General features: G+C 36.8%; 1 protein-coding gene across 1 annotated transcript; it reads right to left on the reverse strand.

The window, feature by feature from the left end:
- Nucleotides 1-373: 373 nt before the first annotated feature.
- Nucleotides 374-17,936, reverse strand: LOC144994587 (2-hydroxyacylsphingosine 1-beta-galactosyltransferase-like). Its single transcript, XM_078953019.1, has 6 exons — nucleotides 17,615-17,936; nucleotides 11,389-12,221; nucleotides 6,906-7,048; nucleotides 3,964-4,040; nucleotides 3,336-3,555; nucleotides 374-3,203 (listed from the first exon to the last, which is right to left on the reverse strand). Exons 1-6 carry the CDS (start codon nucleotides 17,631-17,633, stop codon nucleotides 2,825-2,827), a joined length of 1,671 nt encoding a protein of 556 aa, XP_078809145.1. The 5' UTR covers nucleotides 17,634-17,936; the 3' UTR covers nucleotides 374-2,824.
- Nucleotides 17,937-19,677: the final 1,741 nt, after the last annotated feature.

Here is a 19,677-nt window from a genome sequence, read left to right on the forward strand (position 1 = left end):
AACACAATTTTCATCAGAGTGGGGTTTAAAATAAAAATTAAAGGTTAGATAAAATAAACAACTTAAGTTTTGGGTGTATTTTTCTTTTGTTTTGTTTAAATAACCAGCTCTTTCAGGGCGCTTTCTTTACGAACGGTTAACCCAGTTTTAACCCAGCACTTTAATGAGAGTATATCGATATTATTCATTTCAGAGCCATTCAAAACACTTAGATCGATAACGGCGTTCAGTGAAACATAGAAATCACAAACTTTGACATTTCTGCAGACTAGCATTTTACTTGCAACAAGAAGTCCAGTGTAGCAAACATGTGTTCTTGTCCTGAAAAACTGCATTTATAAAAGATAACGAAAAAAAAAAATGAAATCACCTCTGCCAACAAGATTTGGAATTTTATTTAGAATTAGTGTTCTGTTTCTGTTCTATTTACAACTCAGACACACATGGCAGGAAAAAGTCTTAGTGTCAATTCAGAATGAGGTCAAAATGAAACAAAGTGAGTAACAAAGAAGAGCAACTACATACGCAGGAGGGACTCGATGCGGGAGGAAACGCAAGGCGAGGACAAAAAGGAAATCAAGCAGGAGCCCCCCAAAGAGGACAGCATTCAAGTTGAGACAAACATCACAAAATGAAACACCCGAAACATTATTGTAGAACACGGAAGGATGCCTTCTGTCTGTATGGACGGTAATACTGAATGAGAATAGAGGAGAAATCTTTACAACCATTTCAAATCCTGTTCATAGCCAGTGTAGCACCTGCACGTCGAGCCCCACCCAAACAGCCGGTGTTATTGATGATTAAAATGACCTAGTTTCAAGTATAATTGTCTTCAGCAGAATGGGGTTGTGCTGTGCAGGTGTATTAGCAGCTCACAGAGAAAGAATGGTTTTATTTTTCTTGATCAATAAATTGGAACAAGCCGTTTTGACGATTTCTAATATAGTTCTTGTGGTTGAGATAATATTTCTTCTGTATTTTGTCATAAATCTGCAGTTTGTGAGTCCAAGATAGACTTATTTAATGTGGTAAACAATCCCTAAAATGCTTTTTTATCTGGCCTGTGCCGCATGACTTGCAGAAAACATGCATGTGGAGAGGAGCGATAAGACAAAAAAAGTCAACTTTTAAGGTACTGCGCTCATGAGGTATTCCACATCCACCCATTTTTCCTATTTGTCCTTAAACAAGATGCTTTATGTTTAAAACTCCTCAAATTTCAAATGCAGAAATTTCAGTTAGTCATGATCAAATAGTGTAATATACTTCAACCAACATGGCGACAAATGATGACAAGAAAAATATACATGTGGGGTTTTTAGAGACAATTTTGTCTCTTAAATCATATTTTTGCTTTTTTTTTATTAAATGAGCAAAAATCAGAACTCAAATGTTTTTTTTCCCCACACGAATCACAACGGACTGAAACATATCTCATTAAAAGTTTCACCCAGACACTCTAAAATGATACCAATACCAATCAGATTGCTGAAATAATAGCAAGCAAACATACAGATCCGGGTTCAAGCAGACTGCATTCACATATACTTGCATAAAAAAAGGTCACGTGGACGATACGCATCACTCTCGCTCACGATAAATTGCACAGAGGTTTTCAAAGTTTTGTGCTTGGACTTCAACGGTGAAAACCAAAAACAAACAAAAAATCAAAGGTGAGAGACATGAAGCGGAGCGACCTGAATCTTAAAATACCAAGTGAGTATAAATGAACGACGTATGTTAGAATAGAAACGGAATCACATAGTGTGCTAGCAAATCAAGAACTACGTATATCATTGGTAGAATTCTAGCATTGAAAATGGCAATCGACAATCAAATCTTTTGTAGTGTAATGAATGGATGAATGCAAAATTAGGAAAACGGGACTTAATGAATCACCTGATTATTAGCCATTCTGCTTTTACAATCCACAGTATTTACCATGCAGATTATTGCTCATCATCTTTTATTAATACCATCGCCTTTTCACAAAGATATGCCAAAACGTAGCTTTTGATCTTGCCAGAACAAAAGCTAATTTAAATACAACAAGAAATTAAAATCCCAGTTTGGCACTGCTGTGTGAAAAGGAGAATTGTTGTATTTTTCTGCTGACCTGCAGAAGCAACACAGTTAATAGTGTGGCTGAGCACAGGCCGATCTTAAGCATGCCGAACAACGCTGCATAGATGTGAGCTCGGAATAGGGAGTGTATGTTTACCCTCGCTAATGTGTGAAATAAATTAAAATGAATATACAAAAGGTCCATCCTTAAAACGCCTTTGTACAATAATAAATAGATTCATCTTCTATTTACAGCTCTCCCGGCTTAAAAACGTTTCCAAAGCATTTTTTTTATTTTGTTCTAGGTTTGAAGGCATTGGTGCTCAGGTTTATATCACTTTTCCAGTGTCCCATTAGTAAAGGAGGCAGGAAGACAAGACGGAGCTTAATGGAGAGAAGATGCTCAAATAAAAATGACATCCTCCGATTTATCTTTCCGGCATTTCAACTCTAAAGACTTTATGGTGTCATGCTGAAACTGCTGAAGCTGCAGCTGTTATTCTGCTTTTTTCTTTTTTTTGGTTAGACTTGTCGCATTTCACACATAAACATTCACCTAGACTCACACATACACTGGAGATTTTTTTTTTGAGCACCTGATGTTTTGCTCTCATCACGCCCTACAGCTTAAAGTTTGCTCTAAATAGCAGTTGCCTCTTGACACAGACCTAAGAATAGCTTTGCCTCTGAGCTTTCACAACATAGAGCTGAGTCCTTAGGTCAACTTTTGCTTTGCGCCTCTTTACCATTCAAAGCATTAATCCGTCTTCTTCTCGTTTTTCAAAGAGCCATTGCTGCTGTGCTTCCCGTTGGCGATGCTGCCTCTATGACAGTGTCCGTTGGTCATGCTGCTATCATCCCTGATGGCGCCTCCTCTGGCGTGGTCCACGGACTTTCCCCTGAGCAATCGCACCAAGCCTCGCAGGGCAAAGACAGTGAGCGCCATGGCTACTGCGACCGTAAAAACGACATCCAGCAGAAAATACTGATAGAGGGAGACTTCGTACACAGCGGATCGAAGGTGGTTTGCTCCTTTGTGCCGGAGAATGTAGCTAATCCAATAGACAGCCCTGGACACTGGGTGGCCCGGTTGATCTTTGTGAATGTTGGATAAGAGACGAGCTTGCTGACGATACCTGGATGCGTAGAGACAGGACAGAAAAAACATCTTTAAATAAATGTAGGTTCCAAACTAACCAAAGATGGGTTTTTCTATTAGTAAACGATTGGGATTGGTACTGACAAGTGTAAAAGACAAATGAGCTCACCTGTTGTCTTTCATGACGCTAGTCAGAGCAATGAAGAGATCTTCCTCTGACATGTACTTCCAGTGTAGCATGATGCCCATTCCTTTAGCTGCCACACGAGTCATGGTGTCATAGTGGTCACCAAAAAGAGGCACGCCCACCACTGGCACCCCATGGTACATGGCTTCATAGATGCTGTTCAATCCCCCGTGACTCAGGAAAGCTCTTGTATTAGGGTGGCCTGGATGACCGGGAGAATAAAGTGCTTTATTTTCCTTCTTCCATTATTGGGAGGTGTGTCCACTGATCATGTTTCACAGGACACCTCATTGTGACAATTCTTCAGCATTATATTCACAGGTTTTACTGATGACCCAGAGAGGAATAAAACTTCTACTGCAATGATTCCGGGGAGCTGCTAAGTGCTTAAACTGGCCAGATTGCGGAAATATGCGACTCTTTTCATAATTAAATAATAAATCAAAATTAATGCTAATTTTATATGTCTACATAAAAATCACAATCTAAATTTTAATAAATGTAGCTCTTAAGAACAGCATGCAATTTTCTAAGGATTTTCAGATCTTGTATCAAGAATTTTTTTTTTTCCAGTCAAGTATTTAAGTCTGTATCCTGTATCTGCACTTACCCAACAAGTCATTCTGGGGCATCCAATCAACAAGCTTGGTGTTGTTGCCAAGGTTATTGGGTGGAACGCCGGAAAATCTAAGGAAAGATAAGAAAAGGACAGCAATGGGGATAAAATATCTTCCTGGGAAAAACATCCTATCTGTTGGTGACAAAGGATCTGATCACAACACGATGCCCCAATTTGAGCCATTTTTAATTTTATGCACTTTTCTGTGAAATCGAAATAATTATTGAGAAAAACGTTAACCTTTTTTCTTTTTTGACATGCCATCATTCATGCACTACGAGAGTTTTAGGGCCCAAAAAAAAGACAATTAGAAAAAAAAGAAAAACAGAAGAACAATACTCATCATTGGACTAATTTAAACTGTCTTTCATGCAGTGAATGGTTTTAAGATATAGTTTTTCACTTTCCATCATAAGTCAAATACATCTTTTTGCTAGTGGCTAGTTAGCTTGGCTTTAAAGAAGTGGAATTAATGCTTTAGAAAATCCTCTAATCAACACTTTTTAACTATTCACTTTGCAGAGCATCTAAATGATTGAAACTGGTTTAATAACACTAGCCAAGGTTATTCGACAAGGACTGACAAACCCTTGGGAAACAATGGTCTTAGAGCCTAGTAAAAGAAATGTCAAGCTTGGATCATGCGCTCAAATTCAAGTCAGACTGTTTTTCTAAATTGTGTTAAACACCCGCTCAGATGAAAACTGTGTTTTTTGTGTTTTTAATGTGTTCTTGTGGCCTTTTTCTGATGATGGAAGACAGACAATATTGCTTTGAATTGCATTTCATTTTATTGTTTTGAATGAAATGCAAAACAAATTTTCATTCAAATTCAACAGTTTTCATTTAAATTGTTGTGCATAAGGGGCAGAGGGGAAAAAAAGTAGTTTGAAAATACAATCGGCAGACAATAGTAGACAAATCGATCCATGTTCGTCTATGTCTTTCTCGTCCGAGCTGGAATCTGGCTCAAATAAAATATTTTTTCCTTATACCAAATTTCAAAATGAATACTGACTTATACAATGACGTGATAAGTGGATTGCTAACTGGGTAGCAGAGGAGCTGGGAAAGCACACACTGTATGTATGCTGTGTAGATGATATGCTGTGAGCACAGTGATTTATTAATTATTTGTGACTCTTAGAACTGTGTGATCCGCAGTCCTATAATGGTTAATTGGAATGCTAAATGTTTTAACTCCTCATGAATATGCATGCTCACCGCAAGCCCCATCATTGTCTGCTTCCCCCTTCAAACTCCGTCAACACCGGTCAACAAAGCCTTGCTTCATTGTCCTGCTACTCAAAGCGGGCTTTTACTGATTCACTCCTGGTACAATGAATTTCTGTTGGATCCTGTTTCTCTCCTCTGTCTACTTCCGCTTTTATTCATTTTTAAGAACCGCAGAATGCCGGCCTTTCTTCACAAACCTAAGTACCTTCAAAATGATTATTTTTCTCCTCTTAAAACCTCAGAACCGTTATTGAAAATAGCTTTCTGGTTACATCCCTGTTTAACTTTTCTCTTGAGATCACGCATGTCCTTCCTTATGAGGATATTTACTCTTCCATTCAAAAGAAGTTGACAAGCTGCACCAAAGACTCAAAAGATGTTTTTTTCTTAAATCCCCGGTGCTTTCTATCCAGTCTGAATGAAAAACGCAGAGCATTACCAGGCTTTTCATTTTTTCATAATTATTAACCCATTTCAAATATGTCATAATGTTATTTTAGTGTTCCATTTCTTATCAAGGCTGCAATAAATTTCGAAATTGTTTTTTTCAAATGCTGTACAACACAAATGTTTCTTAAATCTTTTGATGCATGATTATTTTAAGCAAATTTAAAAACACTAACCCCTAATTTGTGCACACAGTAGCACATTTAAACATTAACTAAGTTTTATTGTCCTACAATAAACCTAAGGCCTTGGAAAAAAGAGAACATACTGGTTAACATTTGGAAAAAAAGACTTAATTGCTTTATTTACACTTTCTTTTTCTTTTTTCTTTGTTCTTTAATAGAAATTACACATTTTAAAGTTAAAGTTAAATTGAAGTTAAAATTATTAAAATCTGCCAAGACTTGTGCTGGTGCTCTTAATGAATCCTAGGCTTAGAAACAGGGCAATGTAAGAGTAAAACATTAACTTTGTGGAGGAAGCTGGATTTTGAAACATTTTTAAAAATAGACCTCATATGATTTCCTCAATTTACTGTCTTTTTTTTCTAGCATTTATAAGCTTTTCAGGGCTAATGATCACAGAAAATATTGGATCAACACCTAGACCCCGAACCGCAGCTCAAACATATTAGTTTGTGTTTCAAAGTTGAAACGGTTTGTTCCAATAAAATCCCATTAAGGCCACGTTATGCTGCCTAGAAAATAAGGACAAGCATCTGTCAACATCAATGACTTCACAAAAATCTGGGGAAAAATATATATATATATATATATATTTACTTTTTCTTCTTTTCTTTTTAATATATAGCGCTTTTCTACTTTCTTTGAAGGCCAAAACGCTTTACAATCACAGACCCATTTACCCATGCACACACATTCACACACTGCTTAACACTGGTAACAGCTTATAACAAATGTGGGGTTCAGCCCAGCGTTCAGTGACACTTTGGGCAGGAAAAGCAGGAACTGAACCTACCAATCTACAATCTGCACCACAGCAAGCCAAATTACTCTTTGTGAACGTTGCACAGTAAAACAAAGTCGCTTTAGCTAGTTTGCTTATAATGATCTCGGAAAAGTTGAAGTCTGATTTTAAAAAAGATCTTGATGTTGCTTTTACTTTAAGAACATTTTTTGTTAAACTGAAGAAAATAACATTTTTTTTAGTATAGACTATTTTTGTCCCTTTACAGTAGAATTCCTTAATGTCATCCATTATATTAACATATGTGTTTGTATGTGTGTTACCTCCAGATGACACGCTGTGACAGCCTGCCCAGAGCTCCAGCCAGTTTGTTAGCGATGTCCTGGGACAGGTACTTCACTCCAGCTCCAAAGGATACGATCACCACACCATGCTCGGATGCTTCACTCACCCAAGCCTCAAAATCCTGGGGAAAAAAAAACGACTGCTTATTTGCAACACAAGTATTTTTAAGAGATGCTGTTTAACAAATATCAAAATCAGTAATTTCATGTGTGCATGATAATCAATGATTTATATTATTATCTGTTTTTCTTGCATCTTGTAAACTGTATGCAGGAGGACAAGAATTTGCTGAAGTAAAATAAATACCCCCCCCCCCCCCCCAAAAAAAAAAAAAAAAACAAAAAAAAACAATAATTTAAACAGTAATCTGTGGACAACTTTATGTCAAATTTTGAGTTTCTGGATATTGGGTGTAAAAAATGGATTCCAAATCCACTACAATATATATTACCCATGCTGTCCTTCATATAGTGGAATCTCAGGAATGTGTCTTTTATTATGCCTTTTTCATTTTCAGTTTTCAAAAAATCTTTTTTCTTTACTGATTTTAAATGATGCTATTTAGATGAAGATGAAAGAGAACTTTAAAAAGCATTTGTATCAAGTGTAAGCTGATTGTACAGCCCAAAGACTGTCTGAGGTAAACAGGCTTTAAGATCTTACAAAAAAATTTAATTTATGAACAAAAAGAACATCAGCCATCAACGATAAAAATCACCCAAAAATCCAAACACTGCCACATTTAGTTGTAATGTAATGTAATGTAATGTAATGTAAATGTAATGTAATGTAGATGTACTTAGATGTATGGATAAAAGTATAAATAGCCAAAAAGTAAAGTAGCTTTCATTTTCTACAAGATCTGGGATTAGAAAAAAAAATTCTTTAGTCAAACTAGTGTTTGTAAAATAAATGTAATTTTTAGCCTGCTGCTTCACACGTCTCTCTGGAATGTCTTTATTTCGACTTTTAGCTTTTATTTTATCTTACTGTGCTATAATCCTAGGTTAAGATTAGAAAAAATATGTATTTGTAAAATTTGAGAAAAAATGATAGCCAGGCATGAAGTCAACTGAGTTGCAGAAAAACAGTCTGCCATATATAAATCTTTTCTCATGTTTTAATTTGTGATAGGGTATGTAAAATAAACTGCCTTAACTGATGATTTTCTGAACTGTGTCTGATTCTTTAAATGAATTTTGAAGTTTGCAGATCGTGAAAGTTATTTTGATTTTCATTCTGTAATATTTGAATTGGTTAAAGATTGAAACATCCGTGCAAATAAAATTTTAACATAAAAAAATGTCTTCTAGAGATGTAGTTGTAGAGTTAGATAATTTCATTCTTCTCTATGAGTTCTGGTAATTGCCTGTCTGTCCTGGTGGAGGATCCCTCCTTCATGTGGGCAACCCTGAAGTTTCTTCGTTTTTTCCGGAATCCGTTTTTCTTTTAGGAGTTTTCCCTTACCACGAAGGGGGGTCTAAGGGCAGGGATGTCCAGTTTAGTTTAGTCTGTTTAGTTAGTTCATTTTAACATTTTCCAATTGAATTCTACGTATTCATGATCGTTTTGATTTTATGTTTCACTTTTTCAATTACCTATATTAAGCCCATCGAGACAACTGTTGTTGTGAATTTGGGCTATACAAATAAAATTGAATTGAAGAGATTTAGATTTTTGACAGAAGCACTCTACAGCCATAAAATGTATCCTTATTGAAAAAAAAAAACGTTTAACAAGCACAAAGCTTAAGGCTAAAATAGATGTTTGCCTTTTTTCATTCTAAAATAAACCCAAAATTAAAACAACAACATAATTCTTATTTTAAAAAGGAATACTATAAATTTTTTACTAATGTCAAAGTTATTTAGATTACTATATAAGGTAAAACCTACTGAAACGTTTTGCAAAGAATGGCAATGTGTTCATAAACGCACAAAATGCATTAATAAAATCAAATAATGAGCAGATTTGGTAGTTAAAAAAAAACGTAGGTTGATTAGATTAACATCATCTATAGGGCAGAATCAAGAGGAAACCATGGTAGAGTTATAGGACTCCAAGACTAGCAGAGGCAGAGAGGCTGGTGGTCCACCTGCAGCAGCTACGCCGGGCCCTGGCACGGAAGAACCTCGCTGGCACACTGGGTTCTGTGTCCCGCGCAGCACAGCCCGGCTGTGGCTACAACGCAGCCATAGTGGCCGCATAAAGGAGTCCCAGTGTCCCCGGAGATTTGGCAAAAACAATGACTTCGTTCTCCCCCTAACTTCCATTATATCTCCCTACACACAACACAGCACAATGCTGGCTTTAGGCTGGACTGGCATTCCTAAAACCCCCAGCAGCAGATACCGACGACCCGCGCTCTCAGTATTCAAGTGCTTAACAAACCCCCGTCACTGACGCCTCTGCCCTTTATGCCTTCCCCTCCGCTATCTGCTTTAAAATGTACTATGCTCATGCAGCCCAGAGCCATCTTCACCCCAGCATGGCCTATGAAGGCTAGCTTTGTAGCTGCATGCGATAAGAGATGTCAAGTGATTAAAAAAACAATAAGAACTCATTTGAATCTGAATAAAATCCAGAACATGACTTTCTATCGAGATAATAAGGAGATATGCAAAAAAGAAGAAAGCCAAGACGGACTTACCAAATTGATTTGTATTTTCTTTTTATTTTGATTCTATTGTGAAAAAATCTATTTTGACAAAGGCCCCTGGCAACACACAGAGAGAAGTCTGTAATGTTTATTAAAGATGCACTTTAACTGTGAGAGACAGAATGTAAAAAAGAACCCAGGAATTCATTTTGTATAATTCTTTAAAGAAAAAAAAAATGTTCGATGGTCCAGAAAGTTTGCATTTAGGACCAACGAGCAAGCAAGACTTGTGTCCGTCACATAACTGTTATTCTTCTTTAGGAAGCTCTTCTACTTATTACCTGTATCAATGACACCTGTTAGAACTCGTTATTTGTATAAAAGACACCTATCCACACATTTTTAAACAATCCGACTGCAACCTCTCCACCATGACCAAGACCAAGGAGCTGTCGAGGGACACCAGGGACAACGAGACGGTGGATTTGAACATGGTAAGGAAGAAGTTTGGAGAGAAGAGATCAACTGTTAGAGCAATTATTAGAAAATAGAAGAAATTCAAGATCACTGAGAATTTCTCCACACCTGGAGCTCCATGCAAGACCTCACCTGGCATGGTACAAATTAGAACAGTGAGGAAACAGACCCAAGCAACAAAAATGACCAGAGAAGAGTGCTGGGACCACACTAACAAAAGTTACTATTAGTAACACACTATGTCATCATGGATTCAAATTCTGCAGTGCTCCAAAGGTTCTTCTGTTTAAGTCACCACTTGTCCAGACCCATCTGCATTGAAGAGCGGGGCCTTTTGTTTTTGAACAAATACTCATATTCTGCACCATTATACAAACAAACTCCTTTAAAAACCAAACAATGTGATTTCCTGGACTTTTTTTTTTTTTTTTACATTCTCTCTAACATTTTAAGTGTATTTATGAAGAACATTGCCGACCTCACGTCTTTTTATGTGGAACAATTTGACAAAATGACTACCAAATACATAATTTACTTCACTGTACCAGCATTATGTCTTTTCTCTTTAAGTTATTAACTTGTTTTAACCTGGCAACACGGTTGCGTAGTGGTTAGCGCTCACAAAACGAAGGCCCCGGTTCAAGTCCCGGCTGGGGGACCTGAATCAGAAGATCAATGGGGGACCTTTCTGTGTGGAGTTTGCATGTTCTCCCTGTGCAGGCCTGGGTTTTCTCCGGGGACTCTGATCCCATCTTATCCCATCGTCCAAAACCATTCTTAATAGATTAATTGGTTACTCTAAATTGTCCCCAGGTGTGAATGTGAGTGTGTATGGGTGTGTGATTGTGACCCTGCGTCAGACATGTCCAGGGTGTCCCCTGCCTTCGCGCACGATTGGCCGGGATAGGCTTCCATAACCGCGAAAGGGACAGAAACGGGTTTAGAAGAGGAATTAATGAATGGTTTTAACCTCAGTGGACCACACAGTTGACCATAGAACTGAGTTATTGTCACTGGTTATTGTGAAAGGATTTTTAATTTAATGTTTAAGCTTTATAGTTCTTCCATTTCCCAAAAAAATGCAAATTTACTTTGACTACTAGTCATCTCAATAACAAAGCATAAACCACCAACATTCATTTAACAAGTGCATCAACAAAATTTGAATTTTAGACTGTGGATCTATAGATTACTGGGGTTTACCTAATAACCAAGCAACCTAGCTTTATTGCTAAGTGATTCTACATTGCTGAATAATATTAGCTAAAATATTTTAAGCATAGTTATGATTGCTGCAATCATATGAGCTTCTTTTTGATATTTACAAGTACAACAAAAAGGATTAGATTCACTACATTAACCCACCCTTATGCCCCTCTACTGACCTGTGGTAGCGGACTGGGAGGCTTGGTCAGGATGCCCCCTATGTAGACCACATGAGGAAGGGTGGGCCTGGGGAACTCCAAAGCCATGTCAGTGCAAAGCATCCATAAGCGGCTCCCCTGCACCAAGTCAGCCATGGCCGCTTGAGGCTTTACTCCATGTTTCCACATGATTTGATCATACTTGGGCAGTATAATATAATGGACTCCGAAGCGTTGCGCCAAGTACACGGCAGTGTTGGCGATCCTCTCCACTAGCGACATGCGATCTGTCAGCAGTGAATTAAATTCAGGTACATATGACAGAGGGGCTGGGGCTCCGACTTCTGCAGGGTACCACAGGCCTGTGCTAAACACAGCATATTGAACGCCAAGGATATGGGCAATCACAAAACCACACATTTCGTTGGGGTCCACTAGCAGCAGATCAAACTTCTCTTCCTTCAAACGATTCATTAATTCAGTATTGCCGACAACAACATCACAGTTCTGGGCGTAGTGATCAAGTATGTCGAAAAGTTCTAGAAATGTCAAACGCCCTGAGAAGATGTTGGTGACTTTGGATTGGAGAAAACTGTCAGCAGCGCTGCTATTAAAAATTCCTGGGTACCGTTGCAAATGGTAGTGATTGGAAGGCGGGACCTCCCGACCCTCAGAAACCAGAAAATGGCTCTCGTGACCCTCTTGGCTCAGAGCCGTTGCCAGTGTCTTGAAGATGTAGAGATGTGACTCAAACATTATAGGCGGAACAACAATCACTTTAGCGGCCAACGATGTGCCAGAAGTCCAGGTGAGGAGGCTGAGGACAACCAGCAGAGATGATGGTGGCAACATGGCTAAAGCGAAAGATAAAAAAAGGAAAAGACGGTTATTAACAACATTGTATGCCACCAAAATAAAGTTCAGAAAACACATAATAATGCTACAAATTTATTATTTTTTTTAATCTAATTAGCCTTTGAGATTATAAACTGAGAAAAAAAAATATTGTAAATGTAAGAAACATACAATATGTAAGAAAAAGAAATATTTTTGTGACACTATGGAACACCATACAAGAGGCCAGGCAGTTCAGATGAGGGCTATTGGTGTAATGATCAAGTCTGAAAATATATTTTGCTATCTTAACTATTAGAGTTGTAATATTTACATTTTTCATGTCTTATAACATAACCTTGAATATGCCACCACAATACAGATAAACTGCTTCAAACATTTCTTAAAGTGTTTCTTTTCAGAAAAGAGTTTTGTATTGAGGAATAATAAAAAAGGACAATGCCTTGTTTCTGTATGAGCCTTTTGTCTCAACCAACAACACTGCCTGATAACAGAAACATCAACAGGAATTATGATTTTAAAAAAAGTCAGTTTTAACAGTTTGAAAAAAGTAGTGAAAGAAGTGAAAGATTGAATGAAATATTTCACACTAGTTGGTTTGAAGGCATAAGTATGCATGTGTGAACACTATCTGTATTGTGTACATGTTGACATACGGACATTTTTGCAGCTAGCAGGTGTGTTTATGACATTTGAGTGTGTGTGTGGACAGGCCCCGCCCCTTTGAGATTTGTATTACACATGAACCTTACCGTAATGATAAACATCCAGCAACTTGTTGCTTTATGCTGCTTCATGGTTTTATCCCCCCCCCCCCCCTCCTATTATCACCCTCCTATCCCCCCCTCTCTCTAACATCCCTCTCTCTTCTTCTCTCTTTTCCTTTTCCGTCCGGTCCAAAACAAAAGATTCTCAAATTTGATTAAAATGAATAAAGTTTGGCCTCAATTACAAAAGGGGTTTATTCAGACATACCTCTGGTTTGTCTGAAGATTAATAACCCCTGTTGTTAAAGTAAAATATGTCCAACACAAGAGGCCTTCAGCTCTCATCTGTCTGCCCAGCTGTTGGACAGAACAAGTTAAAAAAAAGAAAAAAGTAGTTAAAAGCCCACAACAAAGGCCATGCAACAAGTGTGCTCCTCCAAAATAAGAAGTAATATAGGTTTACAGCTACCTACCTCTTAAGAAGTGGAACCACTTCTTCCTGAATTGATTTCTAATCAACCTTTTTAATCTGCTTTTGCCTTTTTTACGCCGTCTCTGAAATGCTTTATTTCCAATCACAAATGAGTTGTTTCTGTTTTCTTGCTGAAAAATACCCCCATGAGAAGAGAGGTTTCAGTCAGTCACCTGTAGTCTGAACCAACTGGAAAGTCAAATTCAAACCTGCTGAGAAAACAAGGACAGATTTACTAATTCTGCCTCCATGTGATTCATTTTTACATGGACTCTAAACAAAAACAGCCTAAAAACATGATCATGTTTTGGATTCTTGCCATTGACAACTTTTTTTCAGCTCAACACCGGCTCTATAATGTCACAAAGGCACTTCTATAGTATAGTTCCATATGAAGTGCCCCTTACTAAATTTATAAAAAGCCCGGTTTGAGAAGGTTGCGTCAGGAAGGGCATCCGGCGTAAAACATTGCCAAATTTACCATGCGACTTGTTCGCTGTGGCGACCCCTGATGGGAGAAGCCGAAAGTGGAAGAAGACAGTTTTTAAAAATGTTCATAAATGTTCAGCCCTAATTTTAAGCATCATCGAATTGACTGACTTTAAATGAAAAGTGCATTTCCTAACTTGTCTTAAGTCTCTGCTTCAACAGTCTTGGTTCATCCAGCTGCAATGATGATTGGTAAGGAAAATAAACATTTAAGAGACTATATATTGTCTGAGTCATGCCATTATTTCTACTGTATCCAATGGCAGGCAAGGTACTGTGTCAGTATTTGTGCAGGTGCAAAGTTTACTCTGCCTTTTTTTTTTTTACATCTTTTCAGTCCACCCTCTCATACATCCTGTCACTACCCCACTCTAACTGTGTCACTGACACGGTGTGGGTCGCACCAGCGTCATTCTTAGCCTCCAGTTGATCTTTTCACCAACAACAAAAAAAAACCACAAAGAGCCTTTTCTTATGTAACCACGTCATCATTTGTGCTATGTATGCCAACGTCTGTGACGTTTTTCTATAGGTAATTCTAAAAGTTTATTGCCAAAATTCAATATGAACACGGTTCATATTTGGTTCAACTAGACAAACTCAAAGTCTCTAACAAAAGGCCAAAACAAAGAGTGACCGACTTCTCCAAGAATGTTTGAGACACTGGGAACCTGTTAAGGGGCATGCTCCACCTGTGACACGTTTTATGCAGGTAGATGTAGGTAATGATTACCTTCTGCCAATGCCACAAGATAATTCCCCCAGCTAGTTTTATCACTAAAAGAGCAATATCTCATTACAGTGAGCCATTTTGCTTGAATCTACACTGAATAGCAGGACTCCTCTTTTTTCAGATGACTATGAACTATTACCACACAAACAATGAAGTGTCTTTTAATGTTTGCAAATAACTAGGACTTGCAACAGAAAAGACTTGGGGCGGCCACCATTTTGTTTAAGCCCCATCCGGAGTATATCACTACAAACACTTCAAAGTCCAGACTGCTGCCTGTTGCTATAGAAACTTGTCCCCGTCTACTGAGCACTCCGATGCGTCATGACTTAGATTACCAACCATGGAGTCTGATTACCCTGAGCTCTCTGAATCTGGAATGAGAAAATAAATGGATGAGAAATAGTGTAGGGACAGGATCGACGATAAAGCGACTGAGGATGGTTGATTCCCACTTCTCTAAGCCAAAACATTTACCATGATTCTTAAATGTGGGTATGTGTAACAAGACCAGAAGAACAAGACAAGCCAAAATAAGTTAAACTAAAAGTTAATGAAAGTTTAAAATGCTATTTAAAACCAGAATTTTTGCACTTAAGTTTTACCATTTCTTTAACACGTATAACAAGTTTTTCTTATATCGACATAAACACTTTTTGATTCTTCAGATTTCAAACACCTTCATATGCAGTTGTAAATCTCTCCCCAGCTCTGATACAAGTCTCTCAAAGTACAGCACCTCAAAGAATACTTTTTGTTTTTTTTAAATTAAAAAGTGTTCATTTGCTAATAACTATTCTACCCTAAAATAAGCATGGACGGAAAAATACAGGTTTTCGTACAACAAAAATACTGCTTTGGGTTCAGCAGACAACATGTAAGCAGGAAGTCTGACTCAGACGAGGTGTGACACATCGACACTAAAACGTAAAGAAGTATTTTGTAAGTTTATAGAAGGCGATCTTCAGAAACATCTAAAATATTGGTCTTTTTTTGAGGTTTATCATATTTCAAATTCAAAAACACTTGAAAGTATATTTTTTATACTCTCAAAAAGCAAACTTTGAAATAAAAAATAATAACTTCTCTTTGGCTCTTAACCATGGAGTCACATAAAATAGAGATAAAATTGTGCATTAGTCACAAGAGTGTGTGTTAAGCCAATGAGGGGTGGGGTACATTTTCTGCTTTAGTCTAGCAGAATGAGCATACTCTCAAAATGCACAAAATGCAGAGGAGTAAAATGAAATCTGACATTTATTCAAACACAATTTTGATTTTTGTCTAGAAATACTTCTCAAAAACAAGGAAGAAAATAAATAAAGACTAAAAACAAAGAAAAAAAACATACAAACTGACAGATACATGCCTCCCTTGGCTTCAAAGGCGAGTTCAACATCTCGCTCAAAGCTAGAGATTTAGTTCGTCTCTAACAATGTTTGTTTTTTTCCTAATTCGGCATATCGGAAGTTAAACTCAGATAATGGAATCTAGCATGCCAGCACATGGTCGGTCAAGAAGCTGTATATCCAGAAAATAAAAAGAACCCAGTGCCCTGATAGAAAAAATGTGTTGACGAGTGAGCAAATAATTTCACCTGCAACATCAAACCTTTCAGAATAAAAGAGCAGCTGAGGTCACAGCAACTTCTCCATCTGGGATTTTGTCAAAAACAGAATGGAAGTGGAAAAATAAACAAAAAAAATGCATGAAATGAATCAATAACGCTTGATGTTCTCATGCAAAAGCATGGTGTGATGTTTACAATACCAACACGGTGTGTTGGTATTCCTTTATCTCCAAAAGCATGATAAGCGTTTCACAGAAAGAAGACACAGGCGGTGTCTGACACCACCCTTTTTTCTTTATTATTAAAACATTTATCAGAGTTGGATTAACTACAACCTTGGGATTTAATTCATTCCACAATCGTTTTACCTTTTGGTGTGCTTATTCACGTATCCCAGTAGATTTACTACAGACTGTAGTCCATCACAAAAGCCAAAACCCAGGAACAGGTCAGACAGGTTCTATCTATGTGCTAATAATTATCACTTTAAATAACAGCGTAAACCAATACACCCTTTAAAAAGAATAAAAAGGGCTTCACATATCCACCTTTAACACTAATGAATGGGACCAGGTTAAAATCCTCATATGTCAGAAAAGTACAATTCCCTTGTTTATTTCATTTGTGTTAAACTGTATTGAACTGTTGGCAGACATTTCATCAGTTTTCTTGTTTGTTTTTATTTCATAACTTTTAATGTGTGCGGATTTGGTAAGGATACATGTGGGATATAAAAAAAAAAACGATCTCTGGGTTTAACTAATTTTGCACGACTATCTGATAAATGCAAACGATCAGTTTATGTAAACTAATGGGTGTTTGTAATCATAATAGTCAGTTCACTCTGGGTTTTTATTTTTTTTAAAGCTGTCATTGATTTATATTACGCAACTACTGGTTCACTGTTCACAAGTTACGATGTAATATAATAAAAGGTAATATCATTAAAGATAATAGTTACTTTTCTGAAAGCATAACATCAGTCACCGTAGTTAATATACCATTACAAATGATGAGCAGAACATAGTGTATAAAGTTCACAACTTGATAATATAACTGTATCAAATGTTGGTTATCAAATATATGACTAAGTAACAAATATTACAAGATTTCATTATTATATTACATTTTAACATTGTGAAAAATTCCATTCAATTTCATTTTCGGTGACGAAAATTCCGTGCGGAGCCTGAACGCAGCACCGTCACCAGCTACCTTTCTTAAAGAACGAACCATATTTTTAAAAAGATAAATAAACACAAAATACTATCAAACAGGCATAAAAGTGGAGCTAGTATCATTTCAGAGTTGACCGCTTTAAGAAATAAAACAAATACGTGAAATAAAGAAAACTGTTGTATAAATGGGGTTGAGTGGATGGCAACACCTGTAAGAAAACTCCGCCTGTTCACTGGCCTTACCTTCAGACGTGCAGGTCATGAAAAGTGGGAAAGTGGAGTCCTGACTACAATGAACGGAGTTTAGAGAGTCAAAAACATAAAAGAAAATAAGGTTCCCTGCGTGGGGGAATAGAGACTGTACGGCCAAAATGTGTCCCCAGGAAATTAATAGAACTGAGGGAGCATGAAACTCGCCGTCCCCACCACGGAAAGGCGGGACTAAAGAGTGGTGCAAGATGGAGAGAAGGGAGTGGTTGGCAGGCAGACCAAACGCAAGCAGGGGAGGAAGTAAACCTGTGACTGAGAGCACACACAGGTAGCTTGATTGTGTCACTTCTGACAAGGTGCAGAGGTCAGGGGTTTGTCTGAAGGCATAAAAAAAAGATTGTCTTTACAGTAGACGATGTATATGATCATTAAATAGGTTGTTAAAATTATTTTTAGGTGAACAAATCTTTAATAAAATATATTTTTTAAAAAGTTTTCAAAATTGTTTTTATTTTATTTTATTTTTGTTCTCTCCTTAGCACGAATAGTCAATTTACTCTCTTAAAACACTTGGGTAATGTCTTTAATCCAATTTAATTCTTGGGTTATTTGTGTTGGGATTTTTTTCTTTTCTTTTCTTTTTTGTAACTGTTTGGGGAAATAACCTACTTTATTTATTTATTTATTTATGTATTTATTCATTCATTTATTTATTTATTTTAACCAAATTTATGTTTTATTTTCAAGAGTTTTCTTTCTTTTTCTCAGTTAAAAAAACCTCTAGAAAGTTATTCCCTTTTTAACCTCAGAGTGGTCAAAAACAACCCAACTTGGGTTATTTTTAACAATTGACTTTTTAGTGTGTAATAAGTGAGGCCGTAAACTTGTTTTTTACTTTACATATACTATATTGTTAACTCCATGTGCTAATTTAGTCTGAAGATGTACGGTATTCAAAATACTTTATTTATCCCTAGGGGAGATTGCTTGAAAAAATACTAATTTAAAACAAGGATGATGCGTCTTAACACATGTGCACTAAAGATGTTTGTATGCTGTAATGCACTTTGTGTTACGTAGTGTTTTATAAATAAAGTTGTACTTGATTTGATTCAAAAAGAAAGTGCCATGGAAAGAAGTCAGAATAAATAAATGTTAAAACTCTGGAGTCTTGACAAATGGTGGAGTTAACAAAAAATATCTTGTTCTTTTTTAAGAAAAAAAAATGTATTTTGAACACAAAATGAAAATAAACACAACAGTTAAAAATAGACTGATAAAACAAAACAATTCCTTGAAAAGCAGTTATGTGTTGTGCATATTTCTATTTAACGTTTTAAAAGTGAAAGAGTCAAAAAACCTGATTTATAGTTCTTGGTAAATTCCACTATTTGCCATGTTCATTCATTCTGTATAAATGTTATTGCAGCTGAGAATCAAACTAATCCAGTGATGGACCCTCAATTCTAGGGCAACAAGAGGACGGATTGATCTTTACAGATATTTCTTGCCTTAAATCACTTGATTTGTTCACAAACATACAATCTTTGAAAAAGGTTAAAAGTTGAATTTTTCTCTCTCTCGTAACATCATTTTTTTATTTTAATGTTAGCTGAAAGCATTTTTAGTGTCCTCCATAGGACCTTGATAAAAAGGGTTTGCAGAATGCCTGTCACATTTTCTGGAAACAAAGTTCTTTTCTGTCCTTATCATCAAATTTCATGATAATTTTGATATCTGGAGTTGAGAATTGTCACGATTTAACACTATTCCGAGTAAAATATGTTACCATTATCTTTGTATCAAATAAAATCACGTGAAGCCTTTTTTTATTTCCAATTTAGAAAATGATTTTTCCTTCTATCAAAAGTCTACCCTCTTTTTCTGAAATTGGACTTTGTAAAGACTATACAAAAAAGTAGAAGAGCTTTTGGTGGGAACAGGGGGTTGGGTTAACTCCCCACCTGCAAAAAGGCCAAGAAGGCAGATGTTTATCTCCTGCAGAAAATGGTGGAGGTGGAGAATTCGAGGTGTAAGGTCGTTGTGACGGTAACACAAAGGAGTAATTCTGTTGGTATGGTGAACACTTACATGCA

The sequence above is a fragment of the Oryzias latipes genome, chromosome 1 (assembly GCF_053564925.1).
Source record: "Oryzias latipes strain Hd-rR chromosome 1, Olatipes_Hd-rR_3.1".
NCBI classification, from domain to species: domain Eukaryota; kingdom Metazoa; phylum Chordata; class Actinopteri; order Beloniformes; family Adrianichthyidae; genus Oryzias; species Oryzias latipes.